At 33.8% G+C, this 22,257-nt stretch overlaps 1 protein-coding gene across 1 annotated transcript; it reads left to right on the forward strand.

The window, feature by feature from the left end:
- The first annotated feature begins 1,755 nt into the window (after nt 1-1,755).
- LOC127854278 (uncharacterized) lies at nt 1,756-17,760 on the forward strand. The gene is made up of 6 exons (XM_052389347.1): nt 1,756-1,815; nt 2,996-3,593; nt 3,966-6,816; nt 12,191-12,278; nt 12,984-13,103; nt 16,850-17,760. The coding sequence occupies exons 3-6, from the start codon at nt 4,093-4,095 to the stop codon at nt 16,885-16,887; spliced, it is 2,970 nt and encodes a 989-aa protein (XP_052245307.1). The 5' UTR covers nt 1,756-1,815; nt 2,996-3,593; nt 3,966-4,092; the 3' UTR covers nt 16,888-17,760.
- The last annotated feature ends 4,497 nt before the right edge of the window (nt 17,761-22,257 follow it).

Consider the following 22,257-nt stretch of genomic DNA (forward strand, 5'->3'; position numbering starts at 1 on the left):
CGTTTCTTTTGTCTTTTGCTTCAGGTATGTCGTAGTCTAAATGAGAGGTTATAATGCGAGAGACGGCTTTGAAATTAAAAAAACTAAATAGTTATTTCAATTATATATATTTAGATTACTTTAAAAAAGCGATTACAATAAATAATACACACATCTTAACAATACAGTTTGGTCATACACACACATACACATATATATATATATATATATATATATATATATATATATATATATATATATATATATATATTTGTGTGTGTGTGTGTGTGTGTGTGTGTGTGTGTGTGTGTGTGTGTGTGTGTGTGCGTGCGTGCGTGCGTGCGTGTGTGTGTGTGTGTATGACCATACTGTATTGTTAAGATGTGTGTGATTCATGAAGATTCATCCAAATAATATCTTAGACGAGTTCAAAATGATGCTCTTTGGTTGAAAAACATGGGCGCCAGGAGGCGGGGCATTTTTCCTTATATGGCTATAGTAAAACCTTTTTAACACTCTAGATACCACATTTATTCTCCAATCTTCATGAAATATGGTCAGAAGATTTTTCTTATTGATATCTTGGATAAGTTCGAAAATGTTTACGTTTGCTTGAAAAACATGGCTGCCAAGGGGCGGTGCATTTTTCCTTATATAGCTATAGTAAAATATTGTTAACACTCTAGAGGCCACATTTATGCTCCGATCTTCATGAAACTCTGTCAGAAGATTCATCCCAATAATTTCTTGGACGAGTTCAAAAATGATGCCGGTTGGTTGAAAAAAACATGGCCACCAAGGGGGCGGGGCATTTGTCTGTATATGGCTATAGTAAAACCTTGTTAACACTCTAGAGGTCACATTTATTTTCCGATCATTATGAAACTTGTTCAGAAGATTTTTCCCAATGATATGTTGGATGAGGTCGAAAATGGTCTTGGTTGCTTTAAAAACATGGTCACCAGGGGCGGGGCATTTTTCCTTATATGGCTATATATGGCTTTAGTAAAACCTTGTTAACACTCTAAATGCAACATTTATTGTCCAATCTTCATGATATTTGGTCAGAAGATTGGTCTCAATGATATCTTGGATGAGTTCGAAAATAATTATGTTTGCTTGAAAAACATGTCTTCCAATTGGCGGGGCATTTTTCCTTATATAGCTTTAGTAAAATCATGTTTACACTCCAGAGGCCACATGTACTGTCCGATCTTCATGATACTTGGTCAGAAGATTTATCCCGATAATATCTTGGAAGAGTTCAAAAATGATGACGGTTGGTTGAAAAACATGGCTGCCAGGGGGCGGGGCATTTTCCCCTATATGGCTATAGTAAAACCTAGAGGCCACATTTATTTTCCGATCTTCATGAAACTTGGTCAGAAGATTTGTCCCAATATTATCTTGTTATCTCAGGTGAGCGACTTTGGGTCTTTCAGGCCCTTTTGTTCCAAAATATTGTTAACATTTTTAGAATACCATACTTCAACTTACATTAGCTTGGTGCTTGTACTTTGTTTATTCTTAATAAAAACAATCCTTAAAATGATTAAGAAGACAATATTACTGCAATTATTTAATCTAATAATAATAATTTAATAAAGCAGCGACCTAACCGGTATCATTGACAAAAGCTTAGTCCGGGATCTGGGGTATTTGTTCGACCAGCGAATCAACTTTTTTTTAGGTACCCAATTTAGCCCTACTAACTTACATACCACAATGTTTGCTTGTAAATTTTTTAAGTTGCATTGCAAAATTGTTTGTTACTTTTCAGAACGGCTTGGATCACAACAAAATCAAATGAGGAAGGAAATATTACAAAGGCCACGTGTAAGTGTCTTAACCCACAAGCTCTTTTTGCGCATCGCTTTGAAGAAGGTGGCATATAACAGTTTCACTGTCTATCTGTGCGTCCATCCAAAAATTTCTGTGTCAGCCATTGCTTTGACCTATGTTGATGAATCTTAAAATATTTTGGTATTAAAGCAAACAATCGTGTGATGATGTGTCGCATTTAACACCCATCTTCTTACCTCAATGGTTCAGGTCTCCCTATGAGGTCAGAGTTCATACATGTACCGATATATCTGCCATAAAACAGTTAATTGTTAGCAGACTAGCATCACTAGGATGCAGTTCCACAAATGTGAATAAGCCCAATGACTGCAAATGTGTATAACTTAATCCTTAATAAGAAAGTTCTCATCAGTGAGAACAGTAAATAAATATGAAACTGGGTTGAAATAAACTTGTTCAACTGGAATGCCACAAATAACTTATGAATCAATGAAAGAATAATTTGCAATCTATATTTCAGCACTCTTGAATACTTTACAAAGTTGAAAATCCTAATTATTAGATTGAGGTTTTGTGAAAGGGGCGTGCATGGTTTCATGGTGTTGCCATGTTTCTTGTTTTTATAGTAACATTATGCATAATTAACTATAATTAATCATGTTATGCAAGATTTTTGTTTTTAACAAAGCAGATTAATTTATTTTATTATGTAAATTGAAGATGTTTGTATATTCCTATTGACCCCTTTACCTATCTCAAAAGGTGTATATTTTCCCCCAAATGACTGATTGAAATTCCAAATTGATTATTGCAAAAAGAAGGAAATGAATATTTTTTTAAATAAATTGCAATATTTAGTTCATCTCCCAATCCAGCTCTACATTTTAATATAATATTTAAAACACTTTAATGCTGAATTTTAAAGTATTTATAAAGCAAAAAAAAACAACAACTACAACACAACAACAACAATTTCCCAATTTTAGTCAAAACAACAAGATTTTTCCCAATTCAAAAGGCCATGGCCCCATCCTCAAAATGGTGAGAAAAATACACTGCTAATAATATTACAAACGTTATCCAGAACCTCTGGAGACTTTCTCAAAACAGCTTACCTCTTTAGCCACTCATGCATGTGATCTGAGGCCTAAAGGCCCTCTTCGTTTTCTTCATTCTTAATTGGAATGATATGTTATTGTTTGCTGTTTAACAGGAGACAGGAGCCAGAAAGATTGAAGACTGCAGTCAACTTGCCAATAAGGCTTTCATTCCGGCAGAAGACCAAAAACTTTGCGAGATAGGTCCTGAAAAAACGGATATTGAAAGAGTATTACCCAATGATTTGAATAGTTTAGAAGAGTTTAAAAACATGCAAGATGATGAATATATTGGTTTTTGTGTAAGCAAATTTCCAATGCCGGTGATATATTCTAAGTATGATGACACAGAACTAAAAACTATTGAAGAAGTGAAGACTGTCCCTTCTGAAAAAAGGCACTGCCAACAGTATCACAAAAACTCGATCAGCATAGATAGCAGCTATCCAGATGACAGCGTTAGTGTTGATAGTCGACTGAAGAGATCGTTTTCCTTTTCTTCCGATACTAGTTCATTTAAAGAAGAAGGGACAATTCGTGATTTAGTTCACCATGATGTAACAGCGTTTAAATCCACAGAGTTACCACCACCAGAACTGGCAGTGTCTTCAAAATTTGAACCCTTAATAAACTTTATAAAACTTATGCAGCAAGATGTTGCACGCATAAAACGTCTTCAGAAAGCAGCAGATCTTCCACCAAATAAATATTCGGGTATGTTAATAATTGTTTGTTTTTGTTTTCAAACCTATTACATGTAGTTATAGAAATTGGTAAAAACTAACATCTGGATACTGGTAGAACTTTTTAAGTACGATTTAAACTTGATATAGGTGGATTTAACTTGTTATTTGGATAGAGATCCACACCTTAAATTAGCACTTCATTTCAATTGCGTATGTCTTTCCATCCATCCAGCTGCATGTCTGTCCTAAAAATATGGATCCTTTAATAAATCACAAAGTATTAATTATATGGATAGAGGGCTATGTGTTGAAAATGCATATGAATTCATTTGTTGGACCATAATAGATGAAATGTATGCTTGGCAGGATAGCTCAGTTGGCTAATGTGTTTTAACTTCAGGATTCCGGGGGTCACTGGCTCGAGCCCTGCTGCGGGCTACTTTTTTTCCTTTTTTAAAGTCATACTGATCATCCAGACAACAGGGCTTACTTATCCAGTAATATTCATTGCCTTGGCTAACATCAATATGTTCAGGAAGCTCACTTGCCTCTCAATCCCAGATTTGCAACTTAAAATGGCAGAATCAGTTGAAGAAGATTCTGAACCCTCACATCTGCTTCCCAAAAGAGAAAGTATTCAAGTTATACATGCAGCTAGGAATCTTTCAGAAAGAAATGTAAATGTTGTTTCTCAATTTACACAATTTGATTTTAATGAGACTGGTTCCGTGCATCGTATGTTAAATATGCCAAGGCACGAGATGTCTTTACAAATGAAATGGTTACCTATAAACTGCTTTATACAATCCCCACGTAAAAAAATAGAAGTACAAACAACACAGATTGAAATATTGCCAACAATTAGAGATATGAATATTGCAGAAAGAATTAACGATTGTGTAATGCAGAATGTAATCTCAAATCAACCAGTTCCTGTGCATCATATGTTGAAAGTGCCAAGGGAGACTGCGTTTTTGCACGTGCCAATACCATTTGAACTTATGGAATGGGTTTGCCACTCAATAAGGATTTGTTCGTTGGAAGACACTAAACTAAAAACGACCATAGACGTTTTGGAAAAATGGGAATACTTAAATGTGGCTATCACAAAATGTAGCCAAGCTGTACATGACATACTGGTAGGATCGACCCAGAATTTTAACATGATGTTTGTAGATAGTGTACAAACGTCATTGGCGTCTACCGCTTGTAATAAAGTTAGTGATCTAACTGGGAAATTGACATTGAACATTGTGCATTCATTGAATGAATATTGTTTTTCTTTTAATTACTATTCTAAACTACATGTATCTCATACACGTACTAGACTTGCTGATTGTGGACTTCATGCTTACAGACTATTAATAGAGCATGAGGTGGATAATTTGTTGGATACTATTACAGTCAATGCAGATGCATTTTGCCAATCAAACAGAGCAAACATAGTATTTGAATTCAATTGCACACTACACCACTGCAATAGTCCATTGCCTGGATGTTGCACACTAAAACACTGCAATAGTCCATTGCCTGAATGTTGCACACTACAACACTGCGATAGTCCATTGCCTGGACGTTGCACATTACAACACAACAATCGTTCATTGCCTGGATGTTATGATAAAACAAGTGTCAACAAATATGTTACTAGTAATAAGGTAAAGTCTTTAAGAGGAGACAGTTTTATTGTAAAGATAAGCAATACATCACAGAAACCTTTTGGAAATGGTCTAGATCATTTGGAAACCATACATAGTGAAGAACAGCATGGGGGTCTACCAAACCGTGTGCAAGATAAATTTCAGGTACGTGACAGTGAAGACAGTATAGAAACTGATCAAGATCAAACAATTAGGTTAACAATAGATCATACCTCAAGAATTGATGACAATGGACCGGTTCACAATGATCATAATACTTTGGATGACAATAATGTGTGTTGTCAAGAAAATAAAGAAGGGTTTTCTGCTAAATCTTCGAGCTCACCTTTATTTAGAGAAAATTCATTGAATGAAAGGAACAAGAAGAAAAAACGAAGAAAGGAAAGGCAGAAAGCAGGTACACTGTTTGACTCTCCTCTTAGTATGCATTCTGTATGCATGGTTTATTCAACAGATACCTCTTTTGAGAGAAGTGTTGATAAAAACTCAAATAAACTGCACAAATCAGTGAAGCTTAAGTCTAAGAAATTGCATGTGATAAGGCGGCATAACTCTGACAAAGATATTAAAAAAGGTCACAGAAATGTAAATTATGACCGTGAACATATTGTCAAAAAGAAAACATTTAAAATGGATAAAACTAGGATAAAAACGCGGTGTGATATCCTCCAAACAATGACTGGCAGTGGGTCTATGAGAAAGCCCATGGGTGATAACTTATCCAAACAAACTTTTATTCGAAGGGAGCTTCATAGTGACGATTCTGGAATAATGACTCAAACAAGCACAGATTCAGACTCATGGATTTCTTGGGGAACTATTCTTAGGGCATATTGTGACGAAACACAACAACAATTACAGCAAATAGCAAAAGATGTTGCTCAGAGATTTTATTTAGATAATGATAATCAGTTGCACCAAACTGTAATTGTAAATGGACTTAGGTCTTTCTTTAATAGAGTGAACACTGGAGTACCATTGACGCATGAGGAAGAATTACAGTTTGAATGGCTGAGGTTCATAACGTTCCACAATTATGAAGGTGAAGGAAATAGCATTGCACTAGCTAGAAATGGTTTCTATCATGATCACGATCAAGGTCCGAATGCAACTAGATGCTTTGCATGTGATATAGTGCATGAGGAATGGACATTATTAGACAATGTGGAACATACCCATCGGAGATTATCTCCAAACTGCCCCCTTCTTCATAACAATAGTGGTGAGGGTACGCGTAGGAATATCTCCATAGCGGCAGACGATGGGCCACAGAGAGTTGCTAGCACTGTCATTGAGAATGTGAATGTTCGAGATGCCTCTGGTGTATCCCAGTCTCCCACTGCAACCAGTACCGCACGACCGACCCAATCCAGTTCCGTATCTCAGGCGACCGCGTCTGCTTCCATTTTCCCTCATGATCGCAGCCCTGCAATCTTCAACCCGCCAACACCCGAGACTATTCGGCAGTTGGATGCTGCTGCAGCTTCTCGTAGGAATACATCACCAACATCAACCACATCAAGCACTCTGAACCCTGTGTCTACACTTACAGAACGCATTGGAAATGCACAGATAAGGAAGACTCAAGACGTAATTATATTGATTTATTGATAACTATAACCTCACCAGCCAGTTACATGTAATTTGCACATTAAGCGGAATCAACACTATTCAAGGTTCACTGTTTTACCTGATATATAACATGATAGTTCAAGCTTTATAAACAGGGCAGGTTCGAATTCTAAAGAACAATATCAAACCATCTTGTAAATAATATTATATAAGTTTAAGTTTTCATTATTAATGTATGTTTTCATTACTCTTGCATGAAGCATTGTTCATAAAACTATGTAATTAATTGTTGCATGACTAATTATATAAGTATTGATCATAATGACATGTTAGTCAGCCTCAGACAAGTGGATTAGTGCGAAGTTATTTGGTTTTGCCCTTTATAGAGGAGGTTATTACGTGATAGTTATAGTGATACGATGTACCCCAAAGAGCCGCCAGCAATGTCAATGCACAGACAATCGAATCAGAAGAAGTAATTTTATTTATAACTATTGTCCCCAGATTTAGCCCTAATAAGCTCGCACTGTATCACAATAAATATCTCAAATCATGCTGATCTCTCCTTAAAGTGATTGTAGCAAAGCATTTAGCATTTTCCTTATTTACCCTGTACAATGTGTACAACATAAATAAATAACAATATTTTCCCCTAAAAAAGAAAGTTTAAGGACGCGTCCCCTAGCTGTGAAAAAACTTCTTTCTTCATAACTTCATCAGTATGTTTAGTCTGTTTACTTACATATAAATTGACATTTATTGAAGAGAACAAGTTTACATTATGATGAATGTGAATAACTTTCAAGCCGTTTTCCAATAAATATATGTTATAACATGTCTATTTGTATTAGAAGTATGAATTATTTGTGTTAACAATGCAATAAAAGAGAGAGAGAGAGTACATTGTATTTAACACTCGATATACTATAGCGCTTGGAAAAAAAGCATTATGTTATTAGTCATTAATAATTTATTCCCAAACCAATATTTAGATAAATCAACGTTTTACTTAAAAATACCAGGTATACAAAACCAATACGGTATTCCACTGATTTGTAAAAACACCTGGTGTATAAATGTATTGTTTTTTCGGTACAATTATTACTCATCCGATGTGTATGAATTATAAAGGAATTAATAAGTTCTCGTGACTGTTTTGTCTGTTAATATCATGGTAAATATTTCGATGAATTTATCTTTTTTCCGAAGGTACTTTAATATCATTTTCATTAGGGTTTAGAGATGTCAAGAAAATTAGTGTTTTTTTATAATAAAATTCTTTGTTCGGAACGAAATGATATGTATTCATAGTGTGCTATGTATTTGCAAATCGTCGAATGCCATGCAGCATGATGAAAGTACTTTTTAAGCTCATCTAAGCACGGCGAGTTAATGTTGAGCTTTTGTGATCACTATTTCCGCCGACGTCAAATGAACGTCGTCAACATTCGGCTTGTTAACGCTAAAGACGCCACATTTTTTACTCAATTTTGATGAAACTTGTCATTTCTTTACACGATCTAGGCCGAGTTCGAATCTTGCTATGGGCGTGTCCAAAACAATAGGTCAAGAGGTCAGATGGTAAAAAAATCGTGTTACGACTTTGGAAGCAACATGTATTATTTGTTTTGATGAAACTTTGTCAGAATGTTTATTTGAACTATATCTAGACAGATTTTGAATCAGGGTCACGTGCGTCCACAAACTCGTTCACTAGATCAAAATTGCTACAACTCTATAATTCACATTTATTACTCATTCATAATGAATCTTGGTCGGAATGTTTATCTTGACATTCTCTAGGCTTTGTCCAAATCTGTGTCACATGTGTCCAAAACTAGGTCATTGAAAACAATACAACTTAAGAGGACATAATTATGACACAATGTTAACGAAACTTTTCAAAATGATAATCTTGACAATTTATAGACTAATTTCAAATCTGAGTCATGGGCTTTTAAAAAACTAGGTCATCAGTTCATATCTTAAGAAATCCTTGTTACCACTCATGTCACAAATTAAGTTAATGTAATATGTGAGACTACTCTAAATTTGTTTGAATATACTATTGCCTCAGTAATGACCGAAATGTAATTCATGGTAGTATACTTGCGTGTGTCATTTGAATGCTATGCTGATATGAAGTTCGGTTATTGATGTGCCCCGTTTCGGAGAAGACAGCGAATAGCAGGTGCACTGAACGTCTGTCCGTCATTATACACTTGGGGACTTTCCTAACGCATCACTTTTCAAACTTGATTATCTCAGTATTGAGTAAAAATATTGATTTCAAATTTTACATACGATCATTTGACTACATTCTTTGCAAGCTCGCGATAAAATCATTCATCCGTGACGATTGGACGCTTAAGCACGTAGGTTAGGTGTGGTTCCATATTTTTGCACATGGAAATGTTTAAACTCGATTTAATTCTTGTTTTATTTCAATTTATTTATTTCAGGGGGTTCTTACACAAGGAAAACATAAAATAATTTACAAAACAATATAGATCTTATAAATATTCAAGAGTGCAATCGCGCACTTTGCATTTTACAGGCTACCTTTCCCACTAGCTAAAGCGTCCGATCGTCACGGATGAATGATTTTATCGTTAGCTTGCACATATTGTAGTCAAATGATCACATGTGCAATTTTAAATAAAAATTTGTACTCATTACTGACATACCTATGTTTTAAAAGTGTTGCGTTAATAAAATCACCAAGTGTAGTAAAAGGCGATATACATGTTATTCCAATCTAATTGCAATTTCAAAATTCTAGGTAAGTGTTTACACAAGAAAACCATAATATTTATTAAAGAAAAACAATATGGCTCGTATAAATATTCAAGAGTGAAACGGCTCAATCGGCAAGCCGGTCAGTTATTAAGACGTGTAAGTTTATGCGTTTTACTTTTTACATTATTATTTAACGTTGTACGAGTTTGCGAATTTGACTTTTGAAGTGACGTTTTAAATTTGTTAAGTTTTATATTTTGTCGTTTTTCAATTTCAATAAAATTTTCTGGAATTATCAGATTATATGTGCGAAATTTCTTATTTCAGTCATAACTTTGCCGTATTATGATGGATTTTTAAAAACAACATGAACAATTCACCACGATCATAAGACGACGTGTCGAACGTGACACCATTCTCCCTTCCTCAAAGATCTAGGTCACACTTAGTGGATAAAGGTCAAATTTGGGGAAAAAAGAGCTTAATAACTCCTTTCTAGCTACCTCTTTCCCATATATTAGGGGATTTGAAATACCTTGGCACAATAGTAATCCATATTTAAACTTCGTGGCGCTCGAAAAACTGGTCGCCCTACCTCAATGTTCGACTTCAAAGACAAATTTGTTTCCAGATTTTTCGGACAGCTATTTGTTATTCGGTATGATTTCATAAAATTACTTACAATGATTGCAAAACCATGAGGTGACGGCATTGCATGTGTATTATGCGTCTTCTTAACTCAAAGGCCAAAGCCACTTAGACATCAAACGTCAGTTTGTGCCATAAATTCAAAATGCATGTCTTAGCCATACCTTTGTCAAATTTTGAGGGATTTTAAAATACCTTTGAACATATTATAATCGTCATAACACTTCGTTTAAAGTCAAGGTCACACATCAGAGATCAAATTAATTAATTAAACAGCTTTTTTGGACGGTACTTTTTCATCTATCACACTTGATGACACTGCATTCTGTGTGTTAAACCTGTCTCCCTACCTCTCATGTCAGACTTAGAGTTCAAAGGACATATTTGGGTATAAAACAGTTTGTCTATGCTGTAAAGTTTTCATTCATCATTCAGTTTAAGTTCCTTTAATAACTTCCATGAGGAGAATATATGTCGCGTGTATCACCTGTCTTATAGCTACAAACGTCAAGGTCACTTTAAGGAGACAAATCAAATTAGGCCATAACCAGCTTGTGTTTGAAATTAAGTTGAGTTTTGAAACTTAAGGACTGTGGGGGCATCTGTGCTCAATGGACACTTTTTTTGTTCATTTAGGCCTATCCTATTGTTCTCTCACTAACTAAGTTCGTGTTTTCTATCAAGTCATGTATTAAAGAATTGACACAATGTTGGCGAAGTGTACTGCATGTCAGGTGAGCGCTTAAGGGCCATCTTGTCTTATGTGTTTGTCTATGTTTTCATGACAAAATGTTGAAATTCCTGGCAAAATGTTATATTGCATTAAAAGCCCACGCGTCGTTCATGGCACAAGAATTATCATAACGGATAAGTTTAACATGTTACCAATAGTTAAAATAGGTGTGTAAAATAGAGTCTATACATATTGTGTAACGTTTATTATAAAATTAATTGTTTTTTATTGTAATTCTTTACGCAGCTGGTTGGACTTGATCTGTGTAATCCATTAAGTAATATTTGAATTACAGGGCACTATGTGTTTGCACCATATACCCGTATATATTGATCAAAAATAAAATCCAAAATAAAATATCACACGTAACATACAGCTTTTCGAGACCTTAACTTAATGATTCAGCGGACGATTTTATAATAACCTGCAAGAAATTATCTACTTACGTACTGGTTAAACTAACTTTACATAGCGTTTATATGTAGCAAAAGAAAAAAATGATCTCTGTACTGCTGAGTTATAATTATAAAAGTTCAGATTTTATCCCATGCAAATTCGTAAATTAATATTCGGCTCGTGTAAATACACTATGACCGTGATGAACTTTTCCAGTTTCAGTTGATTATGGAAAATTTATCTGGTCACCTATATCGGGATCATTTTTACATGACGATTTGCGAAATAATTACCTTAATTATGGTTAACATATTTGAAAAGGTCGTTGGATTAAATTCATATGACTTAATATAGCTTATCCGAACATATAATTTAACTAACTGAATTGTATTGGTCTTCATAGTAGCAAAAACACTCAACCTGACATTATCTTTCTGCCAATACATGTACATGGAACATTAATATATAAAGAAGCTCTTTATACCTAGTTTTACATCTCAAACTATACCTTTTGCCCTACTTATGGAACACAAATACTTTAACGTTGCCCTTGTGAAATGGGAGAAGAAAAACCATGCTTTTGAAATGAGGTCGTTCTTAGACAATATTATTTAGTTCAATAACAAAGACGTCATTGTGTTCGAATTGAACATGTTTATTCGAATGATGTGTGACTTTCTTGCACATAGCTATCGCGATTGTATTGGGGTAAAGAAGAAAGTGCTTGTTTACATGAAGCGTCCCATTAAGTTACAGAGGCGATCCTGGTCTTGTCAGGGGTCTTTCTTAAAGCCTCACAGCATTCCACCTGCAACGATGGAAATGTTGTCTGCTGCGTATTGTATTTATATACGAATAAGTTTGTTTGATATTCAGGGTACGAATACTATAGCATCACAGCCGTGTCATGACCCTGAAAACATGGAGTACGAAGGTTTCGGCCTCATTAACTTGGACAGTCGTGGTAAGATTGTTTTAGTATAAAATTTTAATGGGCTTTTTAAATATGTGTGTATATTAACTTATTGAAGACCAAAAACGACGAGATAAAGTTCATGTAACACGTGGTAAAACATAATTATCATTATGAATTAAAAAAAGCACGAGTTAGTTAATCTGACAACTTAATGTAAACACATTTGATATATTTTCGGTAAAAAAATCGAGTGTACGCTAATTTGTAGTCATTCCAACTCACTCAAATGCCTTGATGAAATATTTTCGTTTATTTGAAGAAAAAAGCCAATGTCTTAAAATATACATAAGAAAGAATCGAAACACAACAGCCAGTAGAACAAATTCATCTCCGATTTAAAGGCTTACACAAACCTCAACCAATGCTATTACGTTTCGTATTAATGTAGAGGAGAAATTTGATATAATTTATATATATCAGATACTATGTATTTAAAATATTATGCAGGTTTTCCTTTCCTATCTTTATTCAAATTGTTCTAAAGTTAGCAACAGCAATTATCTGCAAAACATGGTCGATGTGTATGTGATTACATTCAAAACTTTATTTTTATTTCCAACTGTTAATCGTGACACGCCCTTTGTAGTTCTGTATCATATGGGAGATTTGTGTTCATGTGAAAATGTCAATGTAACTGTGTCGATGTCATATCTGAATAAAAAACAAAACTGAAATTTTTCCATTTAATTTCAGATCTCAGTATTGATGGACAACTTATACCTCCGCATCATCCTCCAGACGATGTTATATCACTTGCTGCACACAGAGTGGGCCTTCTTCATATGACGGTTGGACGAACTCGACCCTTAACAGGTAAATATCAAACGGTGTGTCTGGTATCATTTGCCTAATGTTTTATCTGCAGGAAATATAAATACACATTATGTCCGGCTGTAAGAATGTTTAATTAAATTTGGATCTTGCTCAATTACTCAAAAGTTAATCGAGCTCGATTCATCCAACATGTTTTGATTTTATATGGGAGTAAATCACGTTGGTTTTCGTTTGAAATGAAGAACACATGTATAAAACGTCAAAATAGGCACATTAGTTTTACAACAATGTTTTTGTTAACATTTGATATGACTAAAATATATTTTAATCCTTACAAACACCGTATAAATTGAACCGTAATCGACGTCAATAATCAACATGCGTTCAAATATGATATTTCAATGGTTGTGCTTTGTTTTGGATTATTTGTGATGCCGTTATTCAACTTTGATATGGCTTTATTCTGAATTTATTATATTTTCTGAAGTTATTGAAAAATGTTAAAATTGCAGAACCATACAATAAAGTCTTAATTAATCACCGACTTGAAACAGATCACTACATCCTAAGAGATTATATTATGCTCTACTTGTCATTTTTGTATCTTAGTAGGCCGTTGTTGTTTTTTAAATATTGTTGTGTGCTTTAATTGTTTGCAAAATTATCATAAAAAAAACATCAAAATTATATGAACGGGCTTTTTCCACCGTGCATCATGGTTTCTTTATGAGATGATGAAGATGACGTATGTGTATTATATGATGCTTATTTTTCCATTTTTTGATTGAGAAGGAATATAGTTAATATTGGCAATTATTTCAGTTAGTTGTTCCTCAGACGGTTTTTGTTCTTTTTCTTTGTTGCATTCTAAACCATTGAGTAATTATCTTGTACTAAAACGATATTGTCTTTTTATATTTTAATTTGAAAACGTTAACCCTTAATGTTGAGCATTGACTGTCCAAAGGCGATGACCTAAGCCTAGGCCATTTTTTTATGTTATATCCATTGCCTTGTATTGTAGAGGCAATTTTGTCCTTTGTCTTAAATATACAAAAACTAGCCTATATTAACTAGAATTTCTCTCCTTATAAATGTGTCAAAAGTTTGATTATTCATATACATTCTCTGGTCGTTGTCAGATTACGTTAACAAAGAAAACCCACCACGAAAAACTGTTTATGAGAAAAGATTTCTGCAAACAAATCAGTTCAAGTTTGAGCACTACATATGTCTATTAAATAAACACTCATTAGCCGTAGCTACGTTCTTATTTCGATTAAACTAATTCAGAATATTTTTGCAAATCATATCTCTACCTTATTTCAGAATGCTTCTGCAATATGGTTTTGTTTATAAATGTAGTAAACGGCTTGTAAAAAATATAGCTCATATTTGATATTGGTATCCGATTTTTAGTTTCTTAGTACCAATTTCTTCACATCAGTATACTTTGCACAAACACACTTTTCAGTTGTAAATAATATATGTATTCAGTGATATCTTTATATGGTAAAGATAACAAAGTATGCACTTTGATAAAATAATAGTGGTTTTTATGGTAAGAACATTCGCAGTAGAACTCAAAGAAAAAAATCAGCCCTGAAAGTAAACAATAACTTACAAATATAATTTTGTATAAATGGCATCATACTTTTGTCTGAAATAGTGTATTTATATATTATAATAAAGTATTAACACGACCATAGGTTCTTTACATATTGTTATAAAATATAAAAATGGAAGTGTCTTGTGGGTCAACAAAAATTGGTTCTCGAAGCTAACTAAACTTTTAATCTTTTGTTATTAAAAAAAATATTTCACATGAATAAACCTTATTTCTATACAAACACTACACACTCTTTCGTTTTGCAACTATATACAATACACACATATAAAATATAAAAACATGTTGTTTGGACGCGCTCTCCTCACGCAATTCTGTTTAAATCTTCTCTGACAAGTGAATTTTATCTCTACGAAGTAATACAACTTGAATCTTAAACAATGTTAAGCTCTCAAACAATTGAGGTTTCCATTTATGGCTGCAAGGAGCACATATAATCTTCATTAAAAAAAAGAAGTACGGCAAAATGTTCCATGACTATAACAAACCTTCTTCTCCTAAGAATTAATTAATTGTAGCTGGTTACAAGAATTACTGGCCTATCTAGAAATATTTAATTTTACATTAAACAAGGTTGTAGCTCCTTAAAAGCGAACGTTTTAAGCTCGTCTGAGCACTAAGCTTTTGTGATCATCTTTAGTCCGGAATTTCAAACACCATGGAGGTTACATTTATTGCCAAATCATCATGAAACTCGGTCAGATGTGTCCTATTTTATATTGGCCTAGATCAAAACTGGGTCACGCGGAGTAACATTTGAATCACAAAGTCAACATAAAAATACTCATTAACACATCAGAAGTCAAGTTCTTTGTATAATTATAATGAAACTTAATCGGAACATCTTTCCCAATCATAGCCCGTCCTAAAGCCAAGTTCGAAAATGGTTTTCGTCCGTTGAAAACATCGCAGCCAAGAGGCAGGGCAGTTTTCATTATATGGCTAAAGTAAAACCTTGTAAATACTCTTGAGATCATATTTTATCCCAAATCTTGTAACTTGATTTCAATTATTTTTCCAAAGAATATCTCGGCTGATTCCGATAATGGTTCAAGTCCGTTTAAAAACATAACGCCAGTGGGCAGGGCACTTCTCCTTAAATTGCTCTAGTAAAAAATTGTTTACTTCCTAGAAGACATTTTTGTTCAATAATCATGAATCTTGTTCAGAACATTTGTTATAACGATATCTCGGCTCAGTTTGAAAATGGTTTCGTTCAATTGAAAACATGGCCGTAAGGAGTTGGCGGGGAACTTGCCCGTATGTGGCTATAGTTAAACCTTGCGAACATTCTGGGGGTTTATTACACAATTAAAAAAAATATGTCTGAACATAAGTTACAATTACTAGTATATATCGGTAGACGTTGAACTAGGGTCGCGCGAAACAAAAATGTCACATAGTCAAATTAAACAAACGCCTTTGAACACTTTAAGTCACATTTATTTCCCAAACTTCATCAAACGGTGTCAAATCATTTCTCCTAACGTAATCGCCGAAAGGTGTGAAACTGGCTTATTTGGGATACAAATCAAGGTATTTTTGTTAAATTAAAAAAAAAGCTTGTGAACACTTTATGCTACATGTATTACTCAATCTAGATGAAACATTACCAAAACTTTTGTCCAATTGATATTTCGGCTAAGTTTGAGACTGGGCCAAGAGGGTTCAAAAACTAGGTCACTCGGTCAAATTTATGAAAAGCTTGTGCACACAATTAAGGCCACACTTGTTGACCAATCTTCATTTATCTGTATAAAAACGTGTGTCGGAATGATATCTTGAGATAGTTCGAAACGTTGTAAAGTGGTGTTCACAAAATGGGTCACGGTATAAAATTAAATAAAAAGCTTGCAAAGACTATAGAGGCTACCTTTTTTTCAATCATATTAAAGCTTACTCAAAATATTTGTTCTTATGATATCTTACCCGAGTTCTTATATGATTCTCGAACTCAACAAAAGCTGATCTAAACAATTAAATTCCTTAAAATCTCATGAGAGCAGCTTAAGGCCTCTGGCACTCTTGGTCTTATAAATCAGTTAGTTTAAGGCAACATTGACACTTTTACTTTAATGTTATATATTTCATATAAATCAAATATAATTTGTCCGAAATATTTTCACTTGCAGAGTTTTTTATTCAAATTATGTTTCAGATTGGCCGGTACCAAACTTGCCAACAGGGCCGGATTAAGCTGTTTTCGGGCCCAGGGCTTCATATGTTACGGGGCCCCCCTTCCCTCAGGCCCATTCTGTAAATTGAAAATCATACTTGATACTACAACTACAAAGATCAGAAAACTTGCATTTGTACACAGTTTACAGTTGCATTATATATAAAGCATAACAAGCTCAACAATGAATAACCATTATTAACTGAACTTGTCATACATGTAACATGAAACAGAATCCAACCTATAAGTCTCTTTTACGTCACTTGAGCTGGTCAAAGTCATCGATCAACTGTGTGACGTCTAGTTCTCGGAGGATTTGACATTCAGTAGACAGTTGACCAATTATGTTAACCTTTCCTGATTCATGGTGCTCCATAGATAGTTTTTCATGCGTGATAATGTTGGAAATGACCTCTTACCTTTACGGTACAACTGGAATTATTCGTAAAGCAATGGAAAAACGTTTGCAATACTTGTCTGTAGTTGACCTCCACCAAACTCAGACATTATCCGACACAATACAGTTTTCCGTTTGTGGATCTTAACCTTAACTTTGAACACCGAGCGGGGAATATGTGTAAGAGATGAACCACTCGAGGTCAAAACTGTGCACAGCAACTAACAGATCACCGCATAGTCCCTGTTTAATCTCTTTGGAACGCTCAGAACGTGAATGTGATGGGCATATATATGGACAATGGAGTAGGACCAATACAGGTATATTTTTGTTGAAATTAAAGCCGTTTTGTATAAATAAATGTAAACTACCAAAAAATGCCCCCCACCATTTAAGGAGTTAAGTGTTTTGGTTCTTATCATAGCATTGATTATGTGCTCATATTTTTTATAGTGCACTATTATAATTTATTATTACAATTATTAATATATATATTTATGTGTACAGTATTTTGTATACCTCGTCCTCGTTTTTATACTCCCCCAAAATTTTTGGGGGGAGCATATAGTCGCCGCTTCGTCCGTCCGTGCGTGCGTCCGTCCGTCCGTGCACAATTTGTGTCCGGTCTATTTCTCAGCAATTAATGACCGGAATTCAATTTAACTTTATGGAAAGCTTCACTACCAAGAGGAGATGTGCATATTATCAGCCGGTTCTGGTCGGATGATTTTTCACAGAGTTATGGCCCTTTGAAATTTTCCATTAACTGTACATAAAGTGCAATTCTTGTCCGGGCTATTTCTCAGCAACTAATGACCGGAATTCAATGAAACTTTATGGGAAGCTTTACTACCAAGAGGAGATGTGCATATTATCAGCCGGTTCTCGTCGGATGGTTTTTAACAGAGTTACGACCCTTTTACATTTTCCATTGTACATATAGTGCTATTCTTGTCCGAGCTATTTCTCAGCAACTTATTACGGGAATTCAATGAAACTGTATGGGAAGCTTCACTACCAATAGGAGATGTGCATATTATCAGCCGGTTATGGTCGGATGATTTTACACAGAGTTATGGTCCTTTGAAATGTTCTATAAACTGTACATATAGTGCAATTCTTGTCCGGGCTATTTCTCCCCAACTACTGACTGGAATTCAATGAAGCTTTATGGGAAGCTTAACTACCTTGAGGAGATGCGCATGTTATTTGTGGGTTCTGGTTAGATGATTTATTTAGAGAGTTATGGCCCTTTGAAATTTTTAAGTTGCTAAACCAACCATCGTGTTATTTTGTCCAAAGTTATGCCCCTCAAGAAGTTTCCTTTTATCTAAATATATAGTGCAATATAGTGACAAAAAAACTTTAGGGAGCATCACCCGTCTCCGACGGTTTCTTGTTCAATATGTTTAACGATAAGCAATGAAAAAAGAACTGACTTTTATTTTGTATTTTATGTATGCAAAGTAGGTAATATATGTTTAAATTCTCCGTGTAGGAAGTTGCTATGTGTTTTTGTTGTTTTGTTTGTGCAGCCATATTTAAAGAACATAATGCGTTTAAATTCGAATTATTTATTAAATATATATTTATGTTAAGATATTCTCAGATATAATTTTCTTAATTCAATTAAGACACACACACATAAAAGTAGTTTGTTTTGTATTTTCTTGAAAAACATGACATTAAGAACAAAATACGTGTATGCGTATATAAGGTAATCCTTAGTTATAATTATTAATGTGTACACATACATATAATTGTTGCAATAATGTTATGACACTCGTTTCATTGAATTGATTTCGTTATTTTCAATCATCATAAAATTCTTTTTCATATAATTAATTTGTTCTCATTTGTATAAAGCAGTAGCAGTGACCATCTCATCATTGCACGTATTTCGTTATTTTCATACAGCAAAGAACAATTCTGGTACTTTGGTTGTTATCCAACAATTTAGTAGTTCAGGGACCTAAACAATATATAATAAGTTTGTTTCTTAGTAGTTTAATGGCAAGTAAGTGTACATGTATTATCTTGTATTGCTTAATTTGAATTGGAGTGCTATGAGGTTAATTTTATTGACATTTATATGTTTTGTTTAAATATTTCTGTGCTAAGAGTGAAGTTAAGAGACCATTAAAACCTCAGTGTTTTATACTGACCGTGCCAAGGCTGTGATCATTCATGTTGGTTTGTTGTGTGACAGCAGTTGACAATATTTATATACCATACCAAATAGATGCATCGTCATTAAAAAGATAAATGATCCTATCTGACTCTAAATATATGGCACGGCATTCAACGCGGTGCGGCGCTTATTATGATTTCAAAAAAATAAAGGTGGAAAATGTACTTTTTTAAACAATTTGCTGAAAACAGTTGTTATTTTTCAATCTTAAGCTGCTGTTCAACTCATAAAATGTTTATTACATAGTGTATCGCAAATTAATGTTATTGGCAGTAATCCAATATTTCTACTACATTAGTCATTACCCATATATTGAGCTTAAATAAAATATTGAAAATATATAGTGTACACAGCCGCTATTTTTATTTGGAGAAATTTCTTAAGCAAGTATTCGTAAAATAATATAGATTCCTATGTTTTTATAAAAATCAAGTGTGTCTGAAAATAGTGTTGTCGACGATTTAATTAAATAAACCTTTGCTAGAGACGACAATGATTGGGTTTTTACTATTTAATTTAACAAATAAAATTTCTTTGACGTACCGATCGCTTGCACGAAATAACTATTCAAAACGTCTTTTAAATTTATTTATCATGTATTTATCAACGGCATAAGAAACATCGTAATATCTGAGGTTATGCGACAAAAGTATAATACCTACTGCGGGTTATTTGAAATTGAATTTACAGCTGCATTTTTACTTCGTAAAAAGATGTGTTTAGAAAAACTCATATTCGATACAACGAACAATCACAAACACCTAATATATTTTCAAGAAACAAAGGACATAGCAGAATTTCCATTAAGTTATAAAACATTACGTGGAAACCATTGTAATAAGATAGTTGAGAACTATCGTATTTGTTATTTACTTGATTTCGTCGACGATATGGTTCAATCTACCTAATGCAAAAATGGTTTCATTTTGTTATTCAATATAAGACATACAATGTATATATGTATGTGATCATAAAACAAATTGATACCATGTAGCAACAATAATGTCCAAACATATTATACAAGATATGCTAATATATACTTTTTAAAAAAAGAAAAGAAAGAAAAGAAAAAAAGAAAAGAAAGAAAAGAAAAGAAAAACAAAAACTACAGGATAATTATGAATAAGGATGAGTTGTATGTAGTGGGTAGAAAGCATACTGGACTTGTTATGAAAGTTGCATGCGTTTCCATTTTTGTTCAAATATATGAAGTGTATCATTGTTAAGGGATATTTCTTTTTCAATTTGAATCTTCAATTTTAAATAATTGATAAAACAGTTAATTGTAGGTGTTATGTTTCTGTATGTCATACTGAATATAAAATATTTCAATAATATAATTATGTAATTCACAGCGCTATTAATATCTTGTATTATGAAGGTATTTACCCCTAAACTGATGTCTAAGAGAGATAGTTTCTCTAGAAAGGTTGTCAATTGATTCCATAGAGATTAAATATGTTTACACTCCCATAAAAGGTGGTCTGTTGTATTCAATATGTTCACTACACATATCACATAGATTTGTGTTGGATATGTTGCACTTAAAAAGATATTTGTTTGTAGCTATGATTCTCTGGATGTATTTATATTGAACATTATCAGTGTGCTATCAGTAGTTGATTTATATGGCATGACAAATATTTGTTTCCAATTAAATTCTTTTTCACCAAGAAGGTTTTGCCATTTAGTTTGAGCTTTAGAGATATCGGCAGGGTTTTTAATTTGAAGTGTGTAAAATATTTTGTTCGTTTTTTTTTGCAATTGTGTTTTCTACGAATGTTTTTCGACTACAGGATGTGTTATGGCTTCATACAAAACTGCGTGTCTGTCTCTTAGAAATTATGTGACAACATTTTTTACCAAATTGTGCCTACATTATTAACTATTTGCATATCTTGCCTTGCACAATTTCCTCGTCTTTGCGAGTTTAAACTTGTATTTTTGCTGTGAAAATGGCACATTGTTTATCAATCTAATATTCATAAAGAATGTAAATGAATGACCAGGATTGTGTAAGTTTGAATCTATTAATATACTGATCGATGGTTTTGCAAGTAAAACAGACACGTGTACGACACTTTTATTTGAGTCCTTTTTGTGTATGGTAAACTTGTAAAAACAATGTCATTCAGGAATTTTTTTTAAGTAATTGTATATTTTCTATGATTTTCTTCTAAGATTTACATTTTAGCTCACCTGATTGCTCAGGTGAGCTTTTGTGATCGGTCTTTGTCCGTCGTCTGTCCGTCCATCCGTCCGTCCATATTTGTTCGTAAACACTCTAGAGGCCACATTTCTTGACCGATCTTCATGAAACTTGGTAAGAAGCTTTGTCCCAATGATACCTCGGTCGAGTTTGAAACTGGGTCATGTCGAGTGAAAAACTAGGTCACAAGGTAAAAAAAAAACAACCTTGTAATTACTGTAGAAGTCACATTTTATGCCCAATCTTAATGTTATTTTGTCAAAATGTTTGTCTTAATGATATGTTGGTTGAGTTCAAAAGTGGTTCCGGTCCGTTGAAAAACATGCCCGCGAGTGTGCGGGGCAGTTTTCCTTATTTGGCTATAGAGAAACATTGAAAACACTCTAGAGGCCACATTACTTGTCCGATCTTCATGAAACTTTGTCAGAAGATTTGTCCCAATGATACATCGATCGAGTTCGAAACTGGGTTATGCTGGGTCAAAAACTAGGTCACTAGGTCAAAAACAGAAAAACCTTGTGAACACTGTAAAAGTCACATTTCATGCCCAATCTTCATGTAACTGTGTCAAAATGTTTGTCTTTATGATGTGT

Source organism: Dreissena polymorpha, chromosome 12, assembly GCF_020536995.1.
Source record: "Dreissena polymorpha isolate Duluth1 chromosome 12, UMN_Dpol_1.0, whole genome shotgun sequence".
NCBI lineage: Eukaryota > Metazoa > Mollusca > Bivalvia > Myida > Dreissenidae > Dreissena > Dreissena polymorpha.

What these genes read in the sequence shown, in the direction of transcription:
- LOC127854278 (XM_052389347.1), top strand. Translation starts at nt 4,093, where the DNA reads ATGTTCAGGAAGCTCACTTGCCTCTCAATCCCAGATTTGCAACTTAAA. An exon ending in AGATAAGGAAGACTCAAGAC is followed by an intron (nt 6,817 to 12,190) that starts GTAATTATATTG and finishes TTTGATATTCAG; the next exon opens with GGTACGAATACTATAGCATC. An exon ending in CATTAACTTGGACAGTCGTG is followed by an intron (nt 12,279 to 12,983) that starts GTAAGATTGTTT and finishes ATTTAATTTCAG; the next exon opens with ATCTCAGTATTGATGGACAA.